Source organism: Piliocolobus tephrosceles, chromosome 16, assembly GCF_002776525.5.
Source record: "Piliocolobus tephrosceles isolate RC106 chromosome 16, ASM277652v3, whole genome shotgun sequence".
NCBI lineage: Eukaryota > Metazoa > Chordata > Mammalia > Primates > Cercopithecidae > Piliocolobus > Piliocolobus tephrosceles.
The window spans coordinates 24,503,257-24,528,376 of record NC_045449.1 but is presented as its reverse complement, the minus strand read 5'-3'; the positions used below and the strand labels follow the sequence as shown (position 1 = coordinate 24,528,376).

The following is a 25,120-nucleotide window of genomic DNA, read 5'->3' as shown; positions in this document are numbered from 1 at the left end:
TTGGCTTTGAGCCCCTAAGAGGTAGATAAACATTTCTTGTTCTTAAAGCAGTGTCTAGTATACGATACACATTCAAAAAATATTTTCTCAATTATTAGTAAATAAATTAATGAACATGCACCAATAATTTCTAAATCTTAGTTTCTTTAAAAGGTATATACCAGGAAGAAATATTTCCCCTGAAAATTAATAAATGAACTTCCTGATACAAACAATGTGAATTTTGGTATCTCATAATTCTTGATCAGGATTTTATCACCTTAGATATGTGGAACAAAAATGTTCCACACTTACCTACAGATGAAACATGTCTTGACCACTAATCTACTTCTACTATTAAGAAAAAGAATGATGATCTGGCGCAGGGGCTCACGCCTGTAATCCCAGCATTTTGGGAGGCCAAGGCAGGTGGATCATCGGAGGTCAGAAGTTCAAGACCAGCCTAACCAACATGGTGAAACCCCCGTCTCTACCAAAAAGACATAAAATTAGCCGGGCGTGGTGGTGCATGCTTATAATCCCAGCTACTCAGGAGGTTGAGACAGGAGAACAGCTTGAACCAGGGAGGCGGAGGTTGCAGTGAGCTGAGGTTGTGCCATTGCACTCCAGTCTGGGCAACAAGAGTGAAACTCCACGTCAAAAAAAAAAAAAAACAAAAAAAAAACAAAAAAAAGGCCCGGTGCAGTGGCTCACGCCTGTAATCCTAACACTTTGGGAGGCTGAGGTGGGCAGATCACTTAAGGACAGGTGTTCGAGACCAGTCTGGCCAATACAAAAACTAGCCGGGTGTGGCGGCGGGCCCCTGCTACTGGGGAGGCTGAAGCCGCAGAATTTCTTGAACCCAGGAGGTGGGGGTTGCAGTGAGCCGAGATTGCACCACTGTACTTCAGCCTGGGCGGCAAAGGGAGACTCTGTCTCAAAAAAAAAAAAAAAGTTATCTTAATTACATAGAGGGCTTTAGAGTTTATACTGCACTTTACCATATATTTTCTCAAGAATCCTATCAGTTAGGGTTCCATTGTAGAGATAAAGGAATTAACGCTCAAAAAGTTCAAGCCATTTGCATAAGGTTTTAGAGCTGGAACTAGAAACCAGGTCTTCTGATTCCAATGGTAGTGCTCTTTCTCACTTCAAGGTTAATGGACTCAAGTCCTACATTTTCCAAGAGAATTTCTTAAGAGTATGTTACCATGAAAAAGTAGATCATCATTGTTGCCGTCCCTGAGTCGGAGAATCAAACATACAAGTACTAAGACCTACAGATTTGAGTATTACTTTTTCTAGAATGATACTTTGGTTCATAAAGCACATATATTTCATTTATTTGAGTTCATTCAGCTTCTAGCTATGTGTATTTCTTGGCTGTGTATCTAGTTTCCTGTTTGGTCTCCATGCATTGGTTCAAAGTTCTTACTTCTGAACCTTGCCTTCTCTTTTCCTGTTTACTACGGAGCTCTGGGAAAAACACAGTCAGATTGTTTAATCTGTGAACCATACATCTTTGTTTAATTTTGCCTCACAGTCACTCCTGATTACCACCAGGGGGCAAAGCCTACCAGCTGGCTTCTCTGCACTACACTCTATATAGGACTGTATAGTACAGGGACCCTCAGTGTCTGATTCTTGATGGAACCTCCCTGCTAATTATTTCAACCACAGGGCCCCAGGGAGAGAACAAAGGCTCAGCACAGAGAACTCTTGTGGCATTTAACCGTACAGCAGCCAGAAAGAGCTCATGACAGCCCTGTCAGTTTAAAAGGAGCAATGAGATCCCAGAGTGTTTGAGTGACAAACAGGAGGGGGTGGGTTTTAATAACTGCAAACTCCCGAGTGTGTGTGTTTTCTACAGCTTTGATACATACGGTGGTATTTACCAGCTCATCCACTCAAACTGAGAAATAGCCTTGTCAACTCTCTTTCTTTGTGTAAATAATCAGTGATATTTGCATTGTGCGATTTTTTTTCCTTTTTAATCTTTATTTTCCATTACATTCTTTGCTTATGTTCTGCAAAGAGTTTACCTCTGAGAAAATCATTCCCTTAAAATATCTTTTAATCTTCACTTTTACACAGGTCTATGAAATAATGACATTTAGAGACGAAGGAGAAGAAAGCTTAACGAGCAAATCCTGTTTAATTAAGAAAATGTCTTTACAGCAGGAGGCAAGTGAGAGGTCAATAGCAGACTGGACCCTCACAACTCATCGAGCCAGGCTTCCACGGACTCCCAGGCGCGCTCAGCTTCTCTTCTCCTCAGGAATAATGAATAAGTCTTTAGACAGCCAATAGAGGAAGCATGAGGGTACCACAAACCTTTCCAGGGTATCAAAAGGAAAATGGGTTTCTTTCCAGAAGTCTCATCATAAAACATGGACGGAAGGGTGGGAAAGTTGAGAAAAAGGCCCCGAGAACCGGAGCGAAGGGGGTAAACTGGTCTAGCTCAGTCCTGTCTGCGCCCATTGAGAGGGTCTGAAACTCTGCGGAGCCCGTTCCCACTAGAAAACGTGTTTGCTTCAGGATTTTCATCTCAGATGCTTTTTTCTAAGGTTGGTTAAGCTGTGCGCCGCCCCACCTCATAAAATGGTTGTCTCTCAGAAGTGAAGACTCCAGCGGCCCCCTCACCCGGCTGAGACCCCTCACCCGGCTGGCTCCCCCCGGCCCCTTCCCCCACCCCACTCCACAGCACCCAGCGCTGGCAAACCGCGCAATTCCAGTGCGAAGGAGGCAACCCGGGAGGGTGCGGCGGCCCGAAGCCCACGCACTTGGCCGGCTTCCGGCAACTCAAGGGTTACAACCAGGCGGCGGCGCGCGCCCAGGGGAGAGGCGGTAGCTGACAGGTGGCGCCTGCGCACTGGGAGCGCTCATTGTGCCCCGCAGCTGCCGAACCGCCCGCCCGCCCGCCGCCCGTTCGGCGCGTCATTCGGCGAGAGTCTGGTGGTGGGTGCGGAGTCTGCGGCCGTTCCTGCGGCCTCCTCCTCCTCCCCGTTCCCTTCATCCCCACCCCGCACCCCTTTCCCCATCCCGGCTCCGTCACCCTCCCGCCCCCCACACTCAGGACAAGAATGCCCTGCCCGGAACAACCCAGCAGCGCCTAGATGGCTTTGGTCACGGTCCAGCGGTCACCTACCCCCAGCACTACCTCCAGCCCCTGCGCCTCGGTGAGTCCTTCCTGGCGGCCGTTCCGCTTGCTTCTGTCACTGCGGCTCTGCTTTGCCTCAGCGGGTCCCGCCGAACGCCACTGCGCACGCGCCGCGCAGCTTCCCAGGCCTCGGCAGTCGGCTGCCACGAACCCCCCACACCCCCATCTTAAAGACTAGCAGCAGGAACTACAAGACGTTGATTTTTGCCCCCATCACCCTGAGCACCCAGCTCCTCACAATCCTCGCCCTGAAATCCCCTGTGGCATGCCTCCATATGGCTTGAGCACTTCCTTTTGGTAATGAGTCATTCTTGCTTTTCACCCTCCCCCTTCTTTTACCCTCTGTTGCTCTGCGGCAGGGAGGGGACCGTGAGCCTCCTGCGTTGCCCCTTACCCACACCCACATCACTTACCCACACCATTTCATAGACCTGTTCAGTATTTGCACACTGCACACCCTTCTTCGGACTCGCCAGGGTGTGTGCCTTCCCCTAGTCACTTGCTGGCTTTCTTGTGCTCTGTACTGTTCAGGCTTTGAACTGCCCAACGGTAGTTACTCCTTGGTTTCTCCCTCCTGGCCCCCACCCCAAAGGGTGGCAATGATCTCTATTTCGTGGACCTCTTACCTTTTCTTTATGAGGTCCCGAAGCATCTGGTGCTGCTTGGTGATCAGTGCCAAATTATTTCCATCTTACAGATATTTATGCCTTACACTCATTGCTCACGATAAGGTCGTGTTTGTATGACTCGTTACCTCAGATGCCTATGCCAATAAAGCATGCTCTCAGAAGGAGAATACCCAGTAACCAGCCTTTCCCCGCTGGGCCCGTCTTTGCCTTCTCTCCTTTCACCACCCCCACTCTTTTACACTCCATTCTCTTAGGCTTCGTTTTTGAAAATATTTATTTTTAAAAACAATATATTGCACCAGTGGGGCGAATGGGCTTTAAAAAACAAACACCCAGATGTTTTAGAGAGAAATAGACTGAATGAAAATGTGAGCAACTGGGAAAACCACTTTGAACTTCCTGCAGAACTGTAATTTTAAAAACTGTGTTGGTGGATTTAGTAGTATCAAGTTGCAAAAAAAGGTATTTAATAAACACTGTACCACTCTCCATTGTAAAAAAAAAATCAGTCAGGTTACTCTTAATATTTGTATGTTAACTGAGGTGTGAGCTTTGATATCCTGAAATTTGCTGGCTTGTCATTTCAGTATAATTTCCTGAATTTCAAAGTTTTGTTGTGTATGGTTGTAGTTTCTTCTTTTCTGAGCTTTAATTGCATTTTGTGTGACCAAATTGACAACTATTCAATAAGTGATTTTATTTCAAAGGTTTACATATCTTGGGTTGTTTCAGAGAGCAGAACTGGGATTTTTGGTTCAGGGAGGCATATTTTCAGTGATTCTAAGGAAGAATTTGTAACAGTGGAGTGCACTGCCTTGCAAAATAGTGAGTGCACATTGCTGGAAATATTCAGGCAAAGGCTGGAGAACATTTTGCCTGGGAGGTGATATAAAGAATTCCTGCAGTGGGGGACTTCTATTTCTAATCTAAGATTTTGTGATTTGAGAATACTTGTACTTCAAAGCTGGTAAAACATTTTAGGGTCATCTGAGGACAAGTATCATAGGAATACAAATTTAATATAGTTTATTCTTATGTGTAGTACTTTATGCTAGTTTTTGGAAAGTCATTAACATACCATCAAACCTTCTTAATTCACTCCACTAGTAAACTCTTTGTTTTGTGGTTAGTAGGCCTGATTTTGAATAAATCGATTGAAAGTTATTAGAGTCATACAAATAAACTGGAAATCAGTACTAGAGTAACATTTATTTTCCTTGGGCATTGTTGAAAATAGTTTATGCTATGATAATATATGTATATCAAGTTGTCATCATACTAATTTACTTGAAGTGAATGATTAGTATACAGTAAGACTGTGTACACTTGATATGACTTCATTAGCCAAAACTTGAGTTACTTTCAAATCTTGAGGTATGTTAATAGTCACTTTTGACATAGGTAATTAAATTGATCGTGTAATAAGCTCCATTGTTAAGTTAAATCACTAATATTTCTACATCTACTAGCCTGGTTATTTCAGTTGTTTATACATGGCCCTGTATGCAAAGGAATCCTAAGGCTGGTGTAACAATCAGCGTTATTAGCATAACTAATAAGCCAGCTTCCTTTCCCTTTAAATTGTCTCCCTTTTGGACTTCATCCAGAATTGTGTTCAGCTGAGTTGTTTCGAGGTCCTTGTACTCTAGCATTTGGCTGCTGTCTGACCTCCATATATTTTGCTGTTCCATCTCTTGCTGCATGAATAGGTTGGGTCGTTTGCTTTAAAATAGCAAAAAGAACCTAGAGAACCATGAAAGAAGAGGTTTAATTTTGTGAGGCTGGAAATTTACATTTTTTAATTAATCATTTTAAGCACGCTGTTAATACTTTTTCACTATAGGATGCAGGGCATTTTAATACTGCCAGCTCTTTAGTGTTGTTTCATTAGGCATTAAACAATATGCTAGGTGTGAGTGACCACTCTAGATACTAAGATGTATAAGAAATTGAGCCGTTCATCAGGATCTTGCAATCTGGGGGGCTGGGGCATTGGAGGAAGAACAAACATGAGGTAAGAGGGAAAAGAAGAAGGAGGGGAATGATACTGTAGGTATGTGAAGGGTTTGTAATGGCCATAAGTATTATCTGAATTCAGATTAAGATAAATTCACTAATGGCAATGTTAATAATAAGAGTAATAACAATATCTAACATTTCTTGGGTCCTCATCTATGCCAGGCATCATGTTAAGTGCTTTACATGAATTAATTCATTTACTTTACATAATATGCCTTAGGGAAGTTGCTCTTATCGCCATCTTAAAGATGAAGAAGCTGAGGCAAAGAGTTTTAAGGAGTATATGCAGTGTCACTCAGCCAGTAAGTGACTGGAGTTATAATTCAAACCCAGACATGTCTAACTTTAGAATCTGCCATCTTTTCCTCCTTGGTGATGAAAAAGTATGCCTAGTAGGTGGCTCTCAAACTAGTTCTTGAAGGATGGATTGAATTTCTATAGGCCAAGAGAGAAGCTGTGAAGAAGAGAGTATTGCAAGTGAAGAGAAATTGTGTACGCCAAAACTTAGAGGCAGAAGAGTACAGGGCATATCTGAAGGAATTAAATAGACCAGTTTGAGGAAGGATTTGTTTGGGAGAGTAGTAAGAGATAAAGGTGAGGAGGCAGCTGGGACTGCACAGGGACTACTGATCTTGGGAGTTTGGAGTTTGAACTTGATGGAGAAGGTAATGAAGAGTCTGCTGAGGTTTTGAGTAGATATGATCACAGTGGTATTTTAAGTTTTTTTTTTTTTTTGAGACAGAGTCTCACTCTGCCATTCAGGCTAGAGTGCAGTAGCACAATCTCAGCTCACTGCAACCTCCGCCTCTTCGGCTCAGGCGATCCTCCCACCTCAGCTTCCCCGGTAGCTGGGACTACAGGCATGCACCATCATGCTTGGCTAATTTTTGTGTTTTTTTTGGTTGTGTTTTGTAGAGATGGGGTTTCGCCATGTTACCCAGACTGGTCTCGAACTCCTGGGCTCAAGCCATCTGCCCACCTTGGCCTCCCAAAGTGCTGGAATTACAGGCATGAGCCACCACACCAGGCCTATTTTAAGAAAATTGATCTAGTAGATATGAGCCAGAGAACTTTCTCTTTGAGAAAGAGAGAGAGGCCATGAGTGGAGCCAGTGAGAGGCTGTTCTAGAAGCTCAGGTGTGAGGTAATAAATGCCCAAACTGGGATTTTGAAGTGGTAAAGGAACGAAAGAGACAGATGTGAGGGGTTGTGGAAAAGACTTGGGAACTGATTAGATTTGAGGGGAGGGATCAGAGATGCCAACTCTTGGGATAGATATTGTTCTTCTTAGATAATAGATGTTTCCTGATTACTAGAAGGCAATATAAGAATCATCTCTGTCTCTTTCTGTTCTTTCTGGTATAAATTTTTTTAAAACTTCTTTTTTATTTTAAAAAATGTATTACTTTTTAATGGACAAAACATTTATGGTATAAAACATGATGTTTTAATATATGTGTACATTATAGAATAATTAAGTAAGGCTAATTAACATCTATCACTTCACCTAGTTAGCTTTTTTTGTGGTGAAAACATTTAAAATCTCACAGCAATTTTCTTTCTTTCTTTCTTTCTTTCTTTTTTTTTTAAAGATGGGGTCTCACTGTAGCACAGGCTAGAGTGCAGTGGCACAGTCATAGCTCACTGCAGCCTCAAGTTCCTGGGCTCAAGTGATCCTCCTACCTCAGCCTCCTGAGTATCTGGGACTGCCCAGCTAATTTTAATTTTTTTTCTTTGTAGAGATGGAGACTTGCTTGGGGACTTGCTGCCCAGGCTGGTCTTGAACTCCTGGCCTCAAGGGATCCTCCTGTCTCAGCCTCCTAAAGAATTGGGATTATAGGCATGAGCCACTGTGACCAGCTACAATTTTCAAGTCTACAATACATTATTATTGACTATAGAAACCATATTGTACAATAGCTCTTCATAACTTACTCCTCCTATCTAATGGAGACTTTGTACCCTTTGACCATCATCTCCTCCCCATTCTCCCACCAATCCCCAATCTTTTGTGAATTTTCTGAATTGATACCTATATTGATCCAGGGTTAAATAAATACAGTATAATACTATAATAGTATTTTAGTTTTCTGTAGTGCTCTGTACTTTTCAGAGTGGTTTTTGGTGTGTGTGTGTTTGTGATCTAATTTAATTCTCAAGCAGCCTCAAAAGTTACGCAGGACAGGTACCACAGTTTAAAGACTTGGCTGAAGGTGACAAAACTTGTGGGTGTAATAACTGCATAGAACTAAGTTCCTTGGCTTCTGGTTTATATCTCTTTCCATGATGTGGTAAGAGAAACAGCATATGCAGTTTCTGATCCTGAGACTTGACTGCCAGTTGAATAAAGGTGCAAGATATGAAACACAATCAAGAACTCACAATCTCTTTGGAGATCATTTATATTGCAACCTTGACTACCTAGAACAGAATCATCTAAGTTTATGCAAATCATTTTAGGTGATAGCTTTGTTTGAAGCCTATTAACTCTTAATTTATACATAAATATTATAAATGTGGATATTAAGTTTTCTTATTCTTATATTACCAAAAGCAGCATAAGAATGGAAAATTACAGGTGCTGCTAAAGGCAGGTTCCCTATAGTGCTGGGAAAGAATAGCTGTTGGTTTCACCACAAGGGAAAAGGGGGAAAAAAAAACCCACAAGTAGCTGGCGTAATAAAAAAATTGAGCAATTCTTGCCTAATTAATATAGGGACAGATAGCCCTCTAGGACCCAGTAGTTCCTGACAGCTACTATTATATGTTCCTAATGATGATTCTGAATCATCATAAGAAGGCTTACTCTTGTTTTAAATCTTGATTTAAGCCATCAGGATTGAGTGTGGTGTATTTTTAGATAGATGTCCATCTAAGTTTCACCAAAGTTTTGACATTTAAGATGCACATTCTAATTAATGCGTAAATCCATTTACATATACATCTTATTTCTTGATGCTGAATAAATATTATTGAGTTATATGTACATATGGATTAAATATGGCATACCTCTCTCACTAGCTTGAGAAAATAAAGCCAAGGCAGATATGAAATTGATTTCTATTAAGTATAAACACAAGTGATGCTTTTCCTGATTTAGGCACCAGTGACAGAGAAAAAAAAAAAAAAAGTGATGCCTTTGAATTTTTTGAAGACAGCTGTAGAAATTTTCATGAACTCTAGAAATGACTATTGTAGGAAATCCAGAAATATAGAGAAGTACAGAAAAGATTTAAAAAAAAAAGACATGTGCCATTTATTTTATAAAGCTGAAGTACTGCTGTATATATATAATTTTATATCTTTTTTTTTTTAGAAGTTTGGTATCTGTCACAGATGTATTGCTATATCATTTAAATGACCGCATTCAGTAGTTTTTGTTTGTATGTTTTGTTTTGCTTTTTTGAGACAGTCTCACTCTGTTGCCCAGACTGGAGTGTAGTAGCATGATCTCAGCTCACTGTAACCTCCGCCTCCTAGGTTCAAGCGATTCTCCCTTCTCAGCCTCTCAAGTAACTGGGACTATAGACGTGCACCCCCATGCCTGCCTGAAGTTATAGGCTTACAGGCGTGAGCCACCGCACCCGGCTCCATTCAGTAGTTTTAACTCTTTCTAACCATTCCATTCCATTATTGGTTGGCATTCAGTTTTTTTCCAACCCCCCTGCCCCCAGCTTTTTTTTTTTTTTGAGACAGGGTCTCACTCTGTTGCCCAGGCTGGAGTGTAGTGGTACAATCACAGCTCACTGAAGCCCTGACCTGGGCTGAAGTGATCCTTCCATCTCAGCCCCACCAAAAAGCTTGGGACCATAGACGTGTACCACCATGCCTATCCAAATATTTTATATTTTGGAGAAACGGGGTTTCATCCTGTTGCCCAGGCTGGTCTCAAACTCCTGGGCTCAAACAATCCTCTCACACAGCCTTCCAAAATGCTGAGATTACAGATGTGAGTCACCACACCCAGCCATTGTTTTTCTGTGATAAATTACATTACAATGAACATCATTGGCTAGAAATATTTGACTCAGTTTGGAACATTTATTAAGATTTCAAGAAATTCAATTACTAGATTATAAGGTATAAATCATTTTAAGGCCAGGCACAGTGGCTCATGCCTGTAATCCCAGCACTTTGGGAGGCCAAGGCGAGCGGATCACAAGGTCAGGAGTTTGAGACCAGCCTGGCCAACATAGTGAAACCCTATCTCTACTAAAAATACAAAAAATTAACCGGGTGTGTTGGTACATTCCTGTAGTTCCAGCTACTTGGGAGGCTGAGGCAGGAGAATTGCTTGAACCTGGGAGGCAGAGGTTGCGGTAAACTGAGATTGTGCCACTGCACTCCAGCCTGGGTAACAGAGCGAGACTCTGTGGAAAAAAAAAAAATTGTTTTAAAGACTTCTGTTATATATTTATGCTTTCTAGAAGGGTTATTTCAATTAATGTTTATTCCAGCTAGAATAGTATAGGAATGCTCATTTTTCCTAACCTTATTTACACTGAATATTCTCATTTCATTTTCATTTTTGAGTTGGTGTCTTGCTATTTCCCAGGCTAGTCTTGAACTCCTGGGCTCAAGCAATCCTCCCACCTCAGCCTTCTGAGTAGCTGGGATTATAAGCCCACACCAATGTGTCCAGCCTCATTTCATTTGTATTTTAATCACTACTAATTTTTTAGGATAAAGGGTACTACCTAGTTGGTTTGATTTGTATTTTATTATTAGGTCAGGTATTTTTCAAATGCTTAATAGGCATTTACATTAAAGTTTTTGAAAAGATATATTTTTGAGGTATAATCTACAAACTCTGAAATGTACTTGTTTTAATAAGTATACAATCCAATTATTTTTAGTTAACTTAGAGTTGTGCAACACTCACTTCAATTGTATTTCCTTTTTATGAGCTATTCTTTTCAGTTTGTGTACCCTCTCGATGTATTACGAATATTAACTATTATATTTATTACAAACTAAGTGCTTTTAAATTCAGTTTGTATTATTCTTAGAATAAAGTCTGTAATTAAATTGCTAGTGATCCTTAAATGATCCAGCCTTGCTTACCTCTTCAGCCCTGTCTCTTCCCAAGTCCCTGCCTTGCACACCGCTCACAGTTAAGCTGACGTGCCCATGCTCCCTTGGTCTTTAGGCTTTTGCACATGCTGTTTCCTTTACCTGGAACACTTTTCCTTCATCTCTCTACCTAACTATTTCCTACTCATCCTTCAGGTCTCAGCTTAAATGTCACTTCTTCTGGGAAGCTTCCCTGACTCCACCCCCTCAGACCATGGTAGGTGCTCCTTCTACACACAGCATAGCACCGTATACTTACCCATGGTGGCTCTTATCTTTTTACTGTACTTGTTTTATTACTTATCTCCCCCACTAACCTATAAGTCAAGGACTGGGTCATTTGCATATTTTTGTATTATCAGAGCTCAAAAGTATTTGACGCATGGGGCTGGGTGCGGTGGCTCACGCCTGTAATCCCAGCACTTTGGGAGGCTGAGGTGGGCACATCACCTGAGGTCAGGAGTTTAAAACCAGCCTACTAAATATACAAAAATTAGCCGCGTGTGGTGGCGGGTGCCGGTAATCCCAGCTATTCCTGCTGAGGCAGGCGAATCGCTTGAACCTGGGAGGTGGAGGTTGCAGTGAGCCAAGACCTCGCCATAGCACTTCCAACCTGGGCAACAAGAGCGAAACTCCCTCTCAAAAAAAAAAAAAAAAGTATTTGACACATGGATCAATGGATGATCAATGGATATAGTCATATTTAGCAATCTTTTCTATTTTGAGTTCTTCTACTGTTTTTAAGCGTAGACAGATATCTTGAGAAGCCCAAAGGAGATGATCACTTTTAAGACTTCTGATACAGCCGGGTGCGGTGGCTCAAGCCTGTAATCCCAGCACTTTGGAAGGCCGAGACAGGCGGATCACGAGGTCAGGAGATGGAGACCATCCTGGCTAACACGGTGAAACACCGTCTCTACTAAAAATACGAAAAATGAGCCGGGCGAGGGCGTCTGTAGTCCCAGCTACTCGGGAGGCTGAGGCAGGAGAATGGCGTAAACCCGAGAGGCGGAGCTTGCAGTGAGCTGAGATCCGGCCACTGCACTCCAGCCTGGGCGACAGAGCGAGACTCCGTCTCAAAAAAAAAAAAAAAAAAAAAAAAAAAAGACTTTTGATACATGTTCCAAATTATCCTGCGGAAAGGTTGAATCAATCTTTGTTTACAAGCATTGTATGAAAATGTTTCAGTGTACTCTCACAGCCGTAAGTATCATCATCATCATAGGGATATTTATTGAACACTTAACTGTATACTGGACACTGTGTTGAGTACCTTATGTGCATCATGTTGCTTAATTTTCACATCACTCCTGTGGGGTAAGCATTATTGTTTTCTTGATTTTACCGAGAAAATAGACTCAGATAAGTGAAGTGAATTGTCCAGGGTTATAGGCCTGGTATCTGACCTCAGAACCCCTTCTTTTAATCACTAGTATTTTATTGTTGTTTTAATTTACATTTTTAAAAACCAGAGGCTAAACATTTTTTCAAATATTTACTATTATATGTTTTATTATATATTCCTTGTTTTGTAAATCGTTCATGTTCTTTGCCCAGCTTTCTTCATGGCTATTTATTTTTTTCATATTGATGTGTAAGTATTCTTTATATACTAAGAATATTAACCTTTTTCTGTTATGTTGCAAATTTTCCTCTGGTTTTTCATTTGCCATTTTGTTTTATTTTATTTTATTCATTTGTATATACAGACATTTACAAAATTTTAATACCATCAATCCAGTCTTGTGTGTGGATTTTTTAAATTATTTTTCTTAGTTCACTTTTCCATCTATAAGGATAGAAATATTCTACTTACTGAAAAAGTTTGGACCTATATGTTTTAAAGCTATTTACAGTATTATTTTTATATCTTTTAATTGTCTGAAAGTAATTTTACTACATGATGCGAAGTAAGGATTATGTTTATTTTGTTCCAAATAGCAGCTTGTCTTAGTTCATTATATGAAACAGTCACTCCTTTTTTCCAATGGTGTGTAACTCTTCCTTGGGAGGTACTAAATTCCCAAGTACTTAATTCAGGTATAAGCTGAAGTGTGTTCCATTGAAGTTCCATTGCAAGTCTCGTATATTACTTAGTATTTATTAAATTGCATGCATAGAAAATAAACTTTAAACTAGCTTACATTTTGAATTTTCACTCAAGTACCTGGGAAGCCCAGAGAAAGAGAAGGCCTTTGGTCCTCAAAAAGTATCTTCAGGTTTCTCATCTTTTCTATCTGGCTTTAAGTGAGAGGGAGCAGTTTCTAGATTATGCTCACACTGAAAAAAACACTGTGCAGCACTGTCTTCCTGGGCAGCGCCATTAAATATCACTCCTGGAGGCCGGGCGCGGTGGCTCATGCCTGTAATCCCAGCACTTTGGGAGGCCGAGGTGGGCAGATGAGGTCAGGAGTTCGAGACCAGCCTGACCAACATGGAGAAACCCCATCTCTACTAAAAATACAAAATTAGCCAGGCGTGGTGGCACATGCCTGTAATCCCAGCTACTCGGGAGGCTGAGGCAGAATGGCTTGAACCTGGGAGGAGGAGGTTGCAGTGAGCCGAGATCAGGCCATTACACTCCAGCCTGGGCAACAAGAGGGAAACTCCGTCTCAAAAAAACAAAAAAACAAAAAAAACAAAATCACTCCTGGTTTCAGCAGCTTAAGATTTACAGTTTTTCCATTAATGCCTGCTGTAGTGTTGTCTGCAGTAGTGCCTAGCCTTTTGAAGCTATTCACATGTCCATGTTTTATGTTTATTTGTTAATCCATTAAAAAAAATAAAAACACCTAGCTGTAGTTTTTCCATTCAGTAAACTTAGTAGTAGGGAAAGTATTTCCAATTTTTTAAAAAAAAAGTGTAATTCTTGATGAGCCCCTTTACCCAACCTGAAATATGCCAGAGACTGGATGTACATGAGTAAAACCTTAAGAATCTTGTTAATCAGAAGTATTTAGTGAGTGCTATTTTGTGCAGGTGATCTCATACATTCCCTTCCTTTGTTTCTCAGCACTGACTTCTCTTCAGATACCTTTATAAACTGCCCTGCATTTTCTTGCCCCTCTGAGCAGCAAAGCTACTGATCACAGTGCCCCTCATTTTCCAGTCAAGGTAAAGCCCGGTGAGGTACTCTTGGCTCTGAAATGTAATAGAAGGTCCCATGGTTCCCTAGACTTCCTGAAAGACTGGGGGAAGTACTTCATTTATTGAGTGGGAAAGGATGTGCTTAGAAACAGATGGAGAGAGATAATACTCTGTTCCAGCTTAGATTTGATGGAACTGTTTGATTTAATTTTCTGAAAAACTTATTTAGTACCTTTTTTATGTCTGACACATATTTATTTACTTACTCACTTATACCACTGCTGGGGATCCAGCAGCCAGTTCGTCTCTGACCTCAGGAAGCTTAGAGTAGAAGTAGAAAAATTGATATTAAATAGGTCAGTAGATTACAGTGTAGTTGTCACAAATACATAAGCCTTGAGAAAGAGGAAGAAAGCCAGCAAGGACTTATAACTTGAGCCTTGAAGAGTGAGTGGGAATTGTTCAGCAAACAGAGGGTTAGGGGTGAGTGGCAGGATGGAAAGAAGAGTTCTTTTTTTTTTTTTTTTGAGATGGTCTCGTTCTGTCACTCAGGCTGGAGTGCAGTGGTGTGATCTTAGCTCACTGCAACCTCCTCCTCCCAGGTTCAACCTATTCTTCTGCCTCAGCCTCCCGAGTAGCTGGGATTACAGGCACGGGCCACCACACCTGGCTAATTTTTGTATTTTTAGTAGAGACAAGGTTTCGCCATGTTGGCCAGGCTGGTCTTGAACTCCTGACCTCAAGTGATTCGCCTGCCTCAGCCTCCCAAAGCGTTGGGATTACAGGCGTGAGCTACGGTGCCCGGTCAAAAGAAACATTATTAAGCAAGAACTTAAGGCACAGGGCTACAAATAGCATGATATATGCTGGGAACCACAGGCACTACAGTGCTGATGCCATGTAAAGTGCAGAAAATAAGGCTGGAGGAGTAAAGATAATTTCTTCTGAATTTTAACATCTGCATCCTTATTTTTACCTTGAATACAGTTGGCTTTTCTTTAAAGTGACTGTGCAAATTTGTGATTGTAGACACTGGGTTCAGCACTAAATAGTCATCACAATTACCATTGGAAGTAGTACTATTCTTGTTCTCAATTTACAGATGAAGAAACTGAGTCTCAGGGAGGTGTCTAGACTCCCTCAGCTAGCAATGGCAGAGCTGGGACTTGAACTTTGTCTGAGTCAGAAAGCAACTACTAGACTAAATTCCACCCCCCTGCCCTTTGGTGTTACCTTCTTAGTGTCAATCAAAGTGCTGTTTGATTGATTGATTGATTATTTGAGACAGGATCTCCATCTGTCACCCCGCCTGGAATGCAGTGGTACAGACACAGCTCACTCCAGCCTCAACCTCCTGGGCTCAAGTGGGATTCTCCTGCCTCAGCCTCCTATGTACCTGGGATCACAGATGCTCATGCCACCATGCCCAGCTAATTTTTTTTAGTTTTTTGTAGAGATGGGATCTCACTTTGTTGCCTAGGCTGGTCTCAAACTCATGGGCTCAAGCAGTCCTCCCACCTCAGCCTCCTAAATTGCTGGGATTACAGGCGTGAGCCATGTGCACCTGGCCTGATTTATTCTATTTTTAAATTTTATTTATTTATTTATTTTTGAGTTGGAATCTTGCTCTGTCGCCCAGGCTGGAGCGCAGTGGTGCAATCTCGGCTCACTGCAACCTCCGCTTCCCGGGTTCAAGTGATTCTTTTACCTCAGCCTCTCAAGTAGCTGGGATTATAGGCACCCGCCACCATGCCTTGCTAATTTTTTGTATTTTTTAGTAGAGATGGGGTTTTACCATGTTAACCAGGATGGGATTTATTCTCTTTTTTAATCATTTACTTTTACGTTTGCCCTGTCACAGTTTGAATCATTGCAATTTGTGTCATTTTGCTGCTCCTGCCTTAGTACTTGATACTAAAGCAGTTCAGCAGAAGTTTGTTGAGAGCCTTGAGAAAGCACTGAGGGATGATATAAGGCATTACCTTTGCCTTCAGATTTACAAGTCTGGTGGGGAAGGCAGCTATAAACTAAGCATTTATAATTACCTTGTATAGTGAACAGTAGGAAAGGCACAAACCAAATGTGTACATGTGAAGAAAACATCAGTTCCAAAGGGGATAATGGTCAGGGAATTTGGAAAAAACTAAATTGGAAAAGATGGAGGAGCAAAATATCTTTGCAGTTAGCAAAATGAGATAAATTTTTTCCTTCTAGATATTAATGCCTTTCAGTTTCATTTATAATTAGAAGCCAGTTTTTTTTTTCTACTGAGTGATTATTATAAGATACTGTTATCTAAGACATGGCAGCCAGATTTGAAACTTCTATGTTTGGAAAGTGTGTATTTGTAGGTATTACTTTGCCCCTCGCCTATTCTTGCTCTCCTACCTCTGTACTTTTCCTCACTTAAAGAAAAAGGAAAAAACCTGACAAACACTTTTTTTTTTCCCTGCTGCAGACAGATCAGGAAATGTAAGAAATTATATTTATTGAAGTTAAAGAAGACACCTCCATGCAACTTGCTGATTGGAGCAGTGATTCTCCTATTGTTGCATCAGACACAAATAGAAATAGTAGGAATTTGAGATAGCCCTTTCTTCATAATTACAATATTAAGCATGTCTCAGGCAAGTATTAGGATAAACCATGTGTTAGCATCTTGTAACACATTATCTTAATCTATTAAGGAAGCTCATTGATTCTTTGGGGTTTGGTAAAGTGATTATGATTTAGAATAAAAATGTTATCTGCCAGTTATCCTAACATAAATAAGCCTTATGAGGGTGGAGAATCCCTAAAAGTATTTTTATTTCTCTCCTTAGGCCTTCAGAAATACCTATAACATTACCTGGGCATAGTGGTGCACGCCTGTTATCCCCGCTACTCTGGAGGCTGAGGCACAAGTATCACTTGAGCCTGGGAGGCCAAGGTTGCAATGAGTCACGCCACTGCACTCTAGCCTGGGTGACAGAGCAAGACTCTCTCTCAAAAAAAAGCAAAAGAAAAGAAAAAAACAAAAACAAAAACCTTTAACAACATGATACAGTGGCAGTACAGGGTCTGGAAAACTGTCTGCTTAAATCTGAACCCTGAGTTTATAATTTACTAGACTTAGACTAAGTCACTTAACCACTCTATGCTTTGGTTTGCCCACCTGTAAAATAGGGGCAATATGGTACTTCTTTCACAAAAATGTTGTAAGCGGTAAGCCAGGGAATGCATTAGCACCATGCCTGGCACCAAATATACATGTATTCACAAAATATTAGTCATTTTTATAATGATGGTGATTTAGGGTTGCTATTTGGTTATTAAGCAGTTTTTTCATTGTAACAAATTTGGTGGGGAAGTTATTTGCTTTGTGACAATGTAGTTCACATGGATAGCCTATTTCAGAGTTTAATTTCTCTTTATTACTTTTTACATTTTTGTTATTTCATAATGGCTTCATTTTTTTTTTTTTTAATTAGAGAATCTTTGTTTTAGTTGCCAATTTCCACAGCAAAGTCTTTTGTGTTTGATTTTGTGATGACCCTGGAGCACCATACAGAAAGATTAGTCCAACTGTAATCTTTAAAATTCTTCTTCCCTTGAAAGTTTATCAATTTAATAGGCTATGCTTAGCAGCATATTAATCTGTTGAATGTTTTTCTATATAGTAGGACAGATTGTTGCAAGTGGTCACCTTAGTTTGTATAGTCATATCATATCATTAATGTGTTGGTAGTTTTAGTGATTGAGACTATAAATCATGTGGCAAAATAGTAATTGCCATTTATTTTTTTAAAATATGGAGATCCAAAGACACTGAGTGTATTCATGGCTTTAAATATATCCTTGTAAAGGGAAACAATAGGTGAGAAGAATGATCTGTCTAATCCGGCTATTACGAGCAGTTGGCAGTTGAAATTGAATGCTGCTCTTAGATGCATTTCCAAAGCAACTGAATGTGCTTTTTCTATAAGTGTCTGAAGCAACAATAGGAGAACATGTGAATGAACTCACATATGATATAACAAGAGATCTTTGGTTCAGGCTTTGGTTGCTTTTAGTTTACAGTTTTTATTGAATCCTATCAAAAAACTGAAACAACCTATTTCTTTTTTGAGTACTGAAAAAAATGACACTGAGTTTTCTGTGAACATGATATGCTGATTTGTCTTCTTAATCTGTCTATACAAACTGAAACTTTCACAACTCTGAGCATTTTTATGCTGATTCCATGGTTTTTTATTAAACTTTAAAAGAAACTGTATTGACTGTAAAGGAAGTCTGGTTAGGCAAGGTGCAATTGAAAAATCCAGGAACTCCTCCTATACTTGCCTACTAAACATTTTTTGTGATACAGAATCTTTTTTTTTTTTTTTAATTGAATACATTGTTTTATTTAACTCTCAGGCTTTCCCACATTGAGCCTCCGGCAATACATCAATTACAGTTCAGATTTTTTTCTTATCCTGACACTAGTTTGCCCCCCACCTTCCCAGAGTAGATGTAGTTGTTAGTTTTTGCTTCAGTGAGTTGTGACTTAATACATTTTGATTTAAGTTTTCTACCTACATTCACTGAGACTTAGTTTTCTTACCTGTAAAGTTTGCACAATAACAGGCTGGGTTTTTTGTGGGGGCAAATTAAAAATTTTGGGGGAAAGCTTAACCTTCATAATGACTACAGTAGAGCCATTTCTCATCTTGGGGTAAATTGTAAATCCAGCACTGAATCAGTAAACAGTCTTCCGTAGATACTTTTATGTTTCTCTACACTTTTTTTTTTTTTTTTATTATACTTTAAGTTCTAAGGTACATGTGCATAACGTGCAGGTTTGTTACATATGTATACATGTGCCATGTTGGTGTGCTGCACCCATCAACTCGTCAGCACCCATCAATTCATCATTTATATCAGGTATAACTCCCCAATGCAATCCCTCCCCCCTCCCCCCTCCCCATGATAGGCCCCATTGTGTGATGTTCCCCTTCCCCAGTCCAAGTGATCTCATTGTTCAGTTCCCACCTATGAGTGAGAACATGCGGTGTTTGGTTTTCTCTTCTTGTGATAGTTTGCTAAGAATGATGGTTTCCAGCTGCATCCATGTCCCTACAAAGGACGCAAACTCATCCTTTTTTATGGCTGGTGATACAGAATCTTGAAAATTAAATCTAAGGCTTTTAGGAGAAATAAAATATTTTTAGGACATTTTCATTTAAGCACTATTTTGTGTGATTTTAATCTATAGGATTTTTAAAAATTAAGGTAATCTTTTTTTTTTTTTGAGATGGAGCCTCGCTCTGTCCCAGGCTGGAGTGCAGTGGTGAGATCTCGGCTCACTGCAAGCTTTGCCTCCCGGGTTCCCGCCATTCTCCTGCCTCAACCTCCCAAGTAGCTGGGACTACAGGCGCCCTCCACCACGCCCGCTAATTTTTTGTATTTTTAATAGAGACGGGTTTCACCGTGTTAGCCAGGATTGTCTCAATCTCCTGACCTCATGATCCGCCCACCTTGGCCTCCCAAAGTGCTGGGATTACAGGCGTGAGCCTCTGCGCCCAGCCTTTTTTTTTTTTTTTTCTTTTTCTTTTTCTCTTTTTTTGAGACAGTTTCGTTCTTGTTGCCCAGGCTGGAGTGCAATGGTGCAATCTTGGCTCACCGTCATCTCCACCTCCCAGGTTCAAGCAGCTCTCCTGCCTCAGCCTCCTGAGTAGCTGGGATTACAGGCATGCGCCACCATGCCTGACTAATTTTGTATTTTTAGTAGAGATAGGGAGGGTTTCTTCATGTTGGTCAGGCTGGTCTCAAACTCCCGACCTCAGGTGATCCGCCTGCCTCGGTCTCCCAAAGTGCTAGGATTATGGGTATGAGCCACCGTGCCTGGCCAAGGTAATTTTATTTAAAAAAAAAAAATCAGGATGCTGGGTATGGTGGCTCAAACCTGTAATCCCAGCACTTCGGGAAGCAGAGGTGGGAGGATCACTTGAGCCCAGGAGTTCAGACCAGCCTGGGCAACCTAGCTGGACTCCGTCTCTACAAAAAACAAACAAATAAACAAAACACACGTACACACACACACACACCAGAAGTATTCTTATATTCTTGAAACTTATAGAAAATCGTAGTTGTGGCTTAAAAATGAAAACGTTTCAAGGCACTAAGATGATTTGGACTTCTATATTGATCAGCCTGTTCAGGATGTCAGTCTGCTGAAAGTTAGAGATGTTGGTCATCTTTAGTTTGTTTCTAGGTGTCCTTTTGGGTAATTCAAGACACTTTGAAGAAGGCTATTTTAACAGATCTCAGCTTAAACCTTTTTTTCATAGATTTTTTTTTTTCTCACTTTATTAGATTGCATTCATTGGCAAACACGTGTGAGTTACTACCGTGTATAAGACTTTATGGGCCGGGCGCGGTGGCTCAAGCCTGTAATTCCAGCACTTTGGGAGGCCGAGACGGGTGGATCAGGAGGTCAAGAGATTGAGACCATCCTGGCTAACACGGTGAAACCCCGTCTCTACTAAAAAAAAAATACAAAAAACTAGCTGGGCGAGGTGGCGGGCGCCTGTAGTCCCAGCTACTCGGGAGGCTGAGGCAGGAGAATGGCGTAAACCCGGGAGGCGGAGCTTGCAGTGAGCTGAGATCCAGCCACTGCACTCCAGCCTGGGCGACAGAGCAAGACTCCGTCTCAAAAAAAAAAAAGACTTTATGTTATTTAAGCTGCTGGTATAGCCTACTCTTTAAAGTGAGTTGCCTTATTTTGAACATGTGATTTAAAAAATTGTATGGTTGAGGTTCTTTGTTTTTACTGTTTGTTCATTCTGATGTTATACGGAAGTCTCCCATTTGATTTTATACTTTTTTATTTTGTATTTTACTTGTGGCTCACATTTCCGAAATAACCATAATAGTGATTCCCTAATTAAAAATTAGAGAACTTTGTGCAATAGTTGTATTGACTCCAAAGTGAAACCTTTTTTCTAAAAAATGGATTTTATTATATATATTTAAGGTATACAGTATGATATTGTGGGATACATATAGATAGTAAAATGGTTGCTATAACCAAAGAGAAACCTTACTGAATTAGATTATATATGGCTGCAAATTCAAAGACAAAGGAAAAAAATTACTGACTAGACAGTTGCCTTTGGAAATTATCTGAGTATACAAAATGCTATTTCAAGGGGTCAATAGTTGAGAAAATGCCTTGTAGCATTGTTATTTCTTAACCCCTAAAATTAGAAAAGTTATCTTTCCTTATTTTGCTTTTTGCCTACTACACTTGATTTATTACTGACTTTCTGAAATACCATTTTGGACATAGAGAGCAGAATTTCTTCAGGATCCATAGGCAATATGACAGTGAGTTGATATAATGGAGGTTGTTTTCTTTCTTAATGCTGCTGAATTTTTCTTGATTACATTAGTTTGAAGAATAAAGTATTTTATACACTGGTCATCAGTATGCTTTTCTACCCTGCCAAATCCAGACCCAAAAGGACAGTTTCCCACTCTGGCCAAATTAACAATGCTTGTATGTCTTAAGTACTTGTTCTCCAGGAAATAGGCTGCATTCTATCATAGTGGTTACGTTGGCTTTAGGTTCTTATGCTAGATTCTGGAGTTAAAAATCCAGCTCCAACACTTACTAGGTGTGTGACTTTGTACAAATTAACTTTTCTAAGCCCCAGTTTCTTTATCTGTAAAGTACAGATAATTCTAATACATATCTTATAGGATTATTGTTGGCTTTTTTGAAAGAACTAGATGAATGCTTAGCAAAATGTCTGATACTATTGCATAGTGAGAGTTCAGGGACTGCTAGTGATTGCTAATGTTAAGTAGATGTAATTTTTTGCTTTCTGCACAATATTATATACGGTACCTAATTTTTAAAAAATTATGATAACTTTGCTTCTGATGCATATTTATTATAGGTGACATATTTCGGTCTTTATGGAATTGTGTCAAATATATATTTCTCTTATATGTTATTTTATGAGAAGTTGTATACAGTACACCTTGGATTGAAATTGGCATGGCCATCTTGGTAATGGTAATGAAGTCATGTGTAATGAAGTATATTTGAAGATAGAACTGTTGTTTGTTGTTATCTGTGGCTACCATTAAAGCTATTAAAATTCTTTTTAGATAGAGATGCAATGGACTTTTGCATTGGACATTTGCATCCTCATTTAATGTTCATTGGGCACAGTTGAGTGACTTTTAAAATAATTGGCTCTTCATTTAAATTTTTAATGTTTGTCTGAAGAACTGACAGGAAATGCTCTTTAGGGTTGTTTGTTTTTTGTTTTTATTTTTTTCAGACAGGGTCTCTCTCTGTCACCCAGGCTGGAGTGCAGTGGTACGATCATAGCTCACCTCAACCCCCTGGGCTCAAACCATCCTACCACCTCAGCCTGCCAAGTAGCTGGGACTACAGGTGCATACCACCACACCTGGCACCTTTTTTATTTTTTGTAGAGACATGGTCTGGCTGTGTTGCCCAGGTTGGCTTCAAACTCCTGGCTTAAGCAGTTCTCCTGCCTTGTACTCCTAAAGTATTGGGATTACAGGTGTGAGCCACCACACCTGGCCAGAAATAGTCTTTTGGCAGTTGAGATAGGTGTGTCATTTCTTGAAACTGCTTGTAGTGAAAGTCTGTATTGTTTAACCATCCTAAATGACAGTCTCCTTGAAATGTCTCAAAACATCACCTCACCTGTGACTTGTAAGGTGTGGCTTGATAGCTTTGGATACAAGAATCCTAAATCCTTCACTAGGACTGTGCAGTGGTGGTACCAGCTTACTTTGCTACTGAGACTACCAAATTACAACCTTATTTTCTTGCTTGGGGGCTTTTAGATGCTGTGGTTTTATATTGCCTTGCCACTTCTATGTAAGAAATACAGGAAGCTGGCTGGGAGCGGTGGCTCACGCCTGTAATTCCAGCACTTTGGGAGGCCAAGGCAGGCGGATCACCTGAGGTCAGGAGTTCAAGACCAGCCTGACCAACATGGAGAAACACCGTCTCTACTAAAAATACAAAATTAGTCCAGCGTGGTGGCACTTGCCTGTAATCCCAGCTACTCGGGAGACTGAGGCAGGAGAATCACTTGAACCCAGGAGGTGGAGGTTGCGGTGAGCTGAGATCACGCCATTGCACTGCAGCCTGGGCAACAAGAGGGAAACTCTGTCTCAAAAAAAAAAAAAAGGAAGAAAGAAAGAAATACAGGAAACTTCTTGGACTCTTGATTATTATTGGAATCTTGGGATTTATTCATAAATATTACTTCCTAGTAGTTCACAGAATTTCATAACTGGAAAATTGACTACTTTAATTGCCCATTTTACTGTTAAATAATTGCCAAAGTTTGGCTCCAAGAATAAAGGTCAAAATAGCTTATCTTTTAGGCAGTTTCAGGAGAGCTTTTGCTAGTGTAAAAGCCCTTTACTACATCTTTAGTAGAAACTGGAGGGTTTTTTTTTGGTGTTTTTTTTTTTTTTGAGACGGAATCTTGCTTTGTCACCCAGGCTGAAGTGCAGTGGCATTATCTCGGCTCACTGCAACCTCCACCTCCCAGGTTCAAGCAATTCTCGTGCCTCAGCCTCCCAAGTGGCTGAGATTACAGATGTGCGCCACCACACCCGGCTAATTTTTGTATTTTTAGTAGAGATGGTTTTCACCGTGTTGGCCAGGCTGGTCTCGAACCCCTGACCTTAGGTGATTCGTCCGCCTCAGCCTCTCAAAGTGCTGGGATTACAGGTGTGAGCCACTGTGCCTGGCTGGAGATTTTTTTTTTTTAATGGTACGTGTTCAGATGGCCACTTGGGTTCTAGACCAGACTTAGATTGAGATACAGGAAGTTGTACATTTAAGTGTGGCTACAAGATTTAGCAGATGACCTACATTAGTGAAGCTGGCCAAATAGGATCTGTGGTAAGTAGGAGACTATGAGCTCTATCTTCAGAGGCTGCCAGTGTGACTCTGTATAGACCCAGTGTTGCCAGAAAAGTCTTATATCTCAGGAAACAGTAGTAATTAGCAGATTATATGGAATCTTTTGATTTTTTTTTTTTGGTGGTGGGGAGTGGACTTTAGAGACAGGATCTCTCTCTGTCTCCCAGGCTGGGGTGTAGTGGCAAGATCGTAGCGCACTACAGCCTTTGAACTCCTGGGCTCAAGCAATCTGCCCACCTCAGCCTCCTGAGTAGTTAGGACTATAGGTGCACACCATCATACCCAGCTATCTTTTCTTAGTTTTTGTAGAGATGGGGTCTCACTGTATTTTCCAGGCTGCTCTCAAACTCCTGGCTTGAAGCAGTTCTCCCACCTCGGACTCTCAAAGTGCTGGAATTGCAGGTGTGAGCCACTCTGCCTGTTTGAAATCCTCTGATTTTTAAATGTTGGCAACTGAATTGGCTGGAAATTATTTTGACTGTAAGTAACAGAAGACCAAATTTAAACCATAGGAATATTTATGATTTATCTAACAAGAAGTTTGAAGATACATATAGTCCAGGACTAACTTAGCAGCTCAGCAGTACCATAAAGATCTAAGTTGTTTATATCTTTCTGTTTTGCCATTAATAGTGTATTTGATTCCCATCTTTATGCTTTTTTGCACATAAAAGATGGCTATTGTAGCTCTGGCAGTACATCCATATTTGTTGCAGAAAGGGGTAAAAGGTACAGTGCCAGCAGTGGCTGTACCATTCATTAGGAAGCAAAAATTTTCCCGGAAACCATCTGCCCATTCCCAGTAGATTTCTCTTTAAGTCTCCTGCCAGAACTAGGTTACATGGCCTGCTCTAGTTGCAGCAGAGCCTGGGAAAGCAAGTATATGACTTTCCATTTTAATCATTGAGTGACAGCAAGGGAGAAGAATGTTTGGAATAGCTATTGTCAAACTTTGTATAACAACTAATGCAGATTTAAATAACTATATCTTCAAGGCTAAACAGAACATATCTGAGGCCCAGATTTAGCTAGTGAGTCACTAATGTGTAAACACTATAAACAATATATTTTCCTTCCATTTCAGTACTCTACTACTGATTCCTAGTTTCTATCAGTCATTTTATTATATCACCAAGGAACTTTAAATTAGAAAGCTTGAGTTTAAGTCCTGGTATAGAGACTTGTTAGCAGTGTTTTTTGGGGGTAAGTTTGCTTAATCTTTCTG

At 40.5% G+C, this 25,120-nt stretch overlaps 1 protein-coding gene across 2 annotated transcripts in view; it reads left to right on the top strand.

Moving 5' to 3' along the window:
• The first annotated feature begins 2,856 nt into the window (after positions 1-2,856).
• SSH2 (slingshot protein phosphatase 2) overlaps positions 2,857-25,120 on the top strand; it is a 314,054-nt gene continuing 291,790 nt past the window's right edge. For both annotated transcript variants that reach the window (XM_023183933.2, XM_023183931.2), the window contains exon 1: positions 2,857-3,158. In XM_023183933.2, coding sequence (XP_023039701.1) covers positions 3,096-3,158 — 63 coding nt within the window. In that variant the 5' untranslated portion in view covers positions 2,857-3,095. The remainder of the gene's footprint in view (positions 3,159-25,120) is intronic.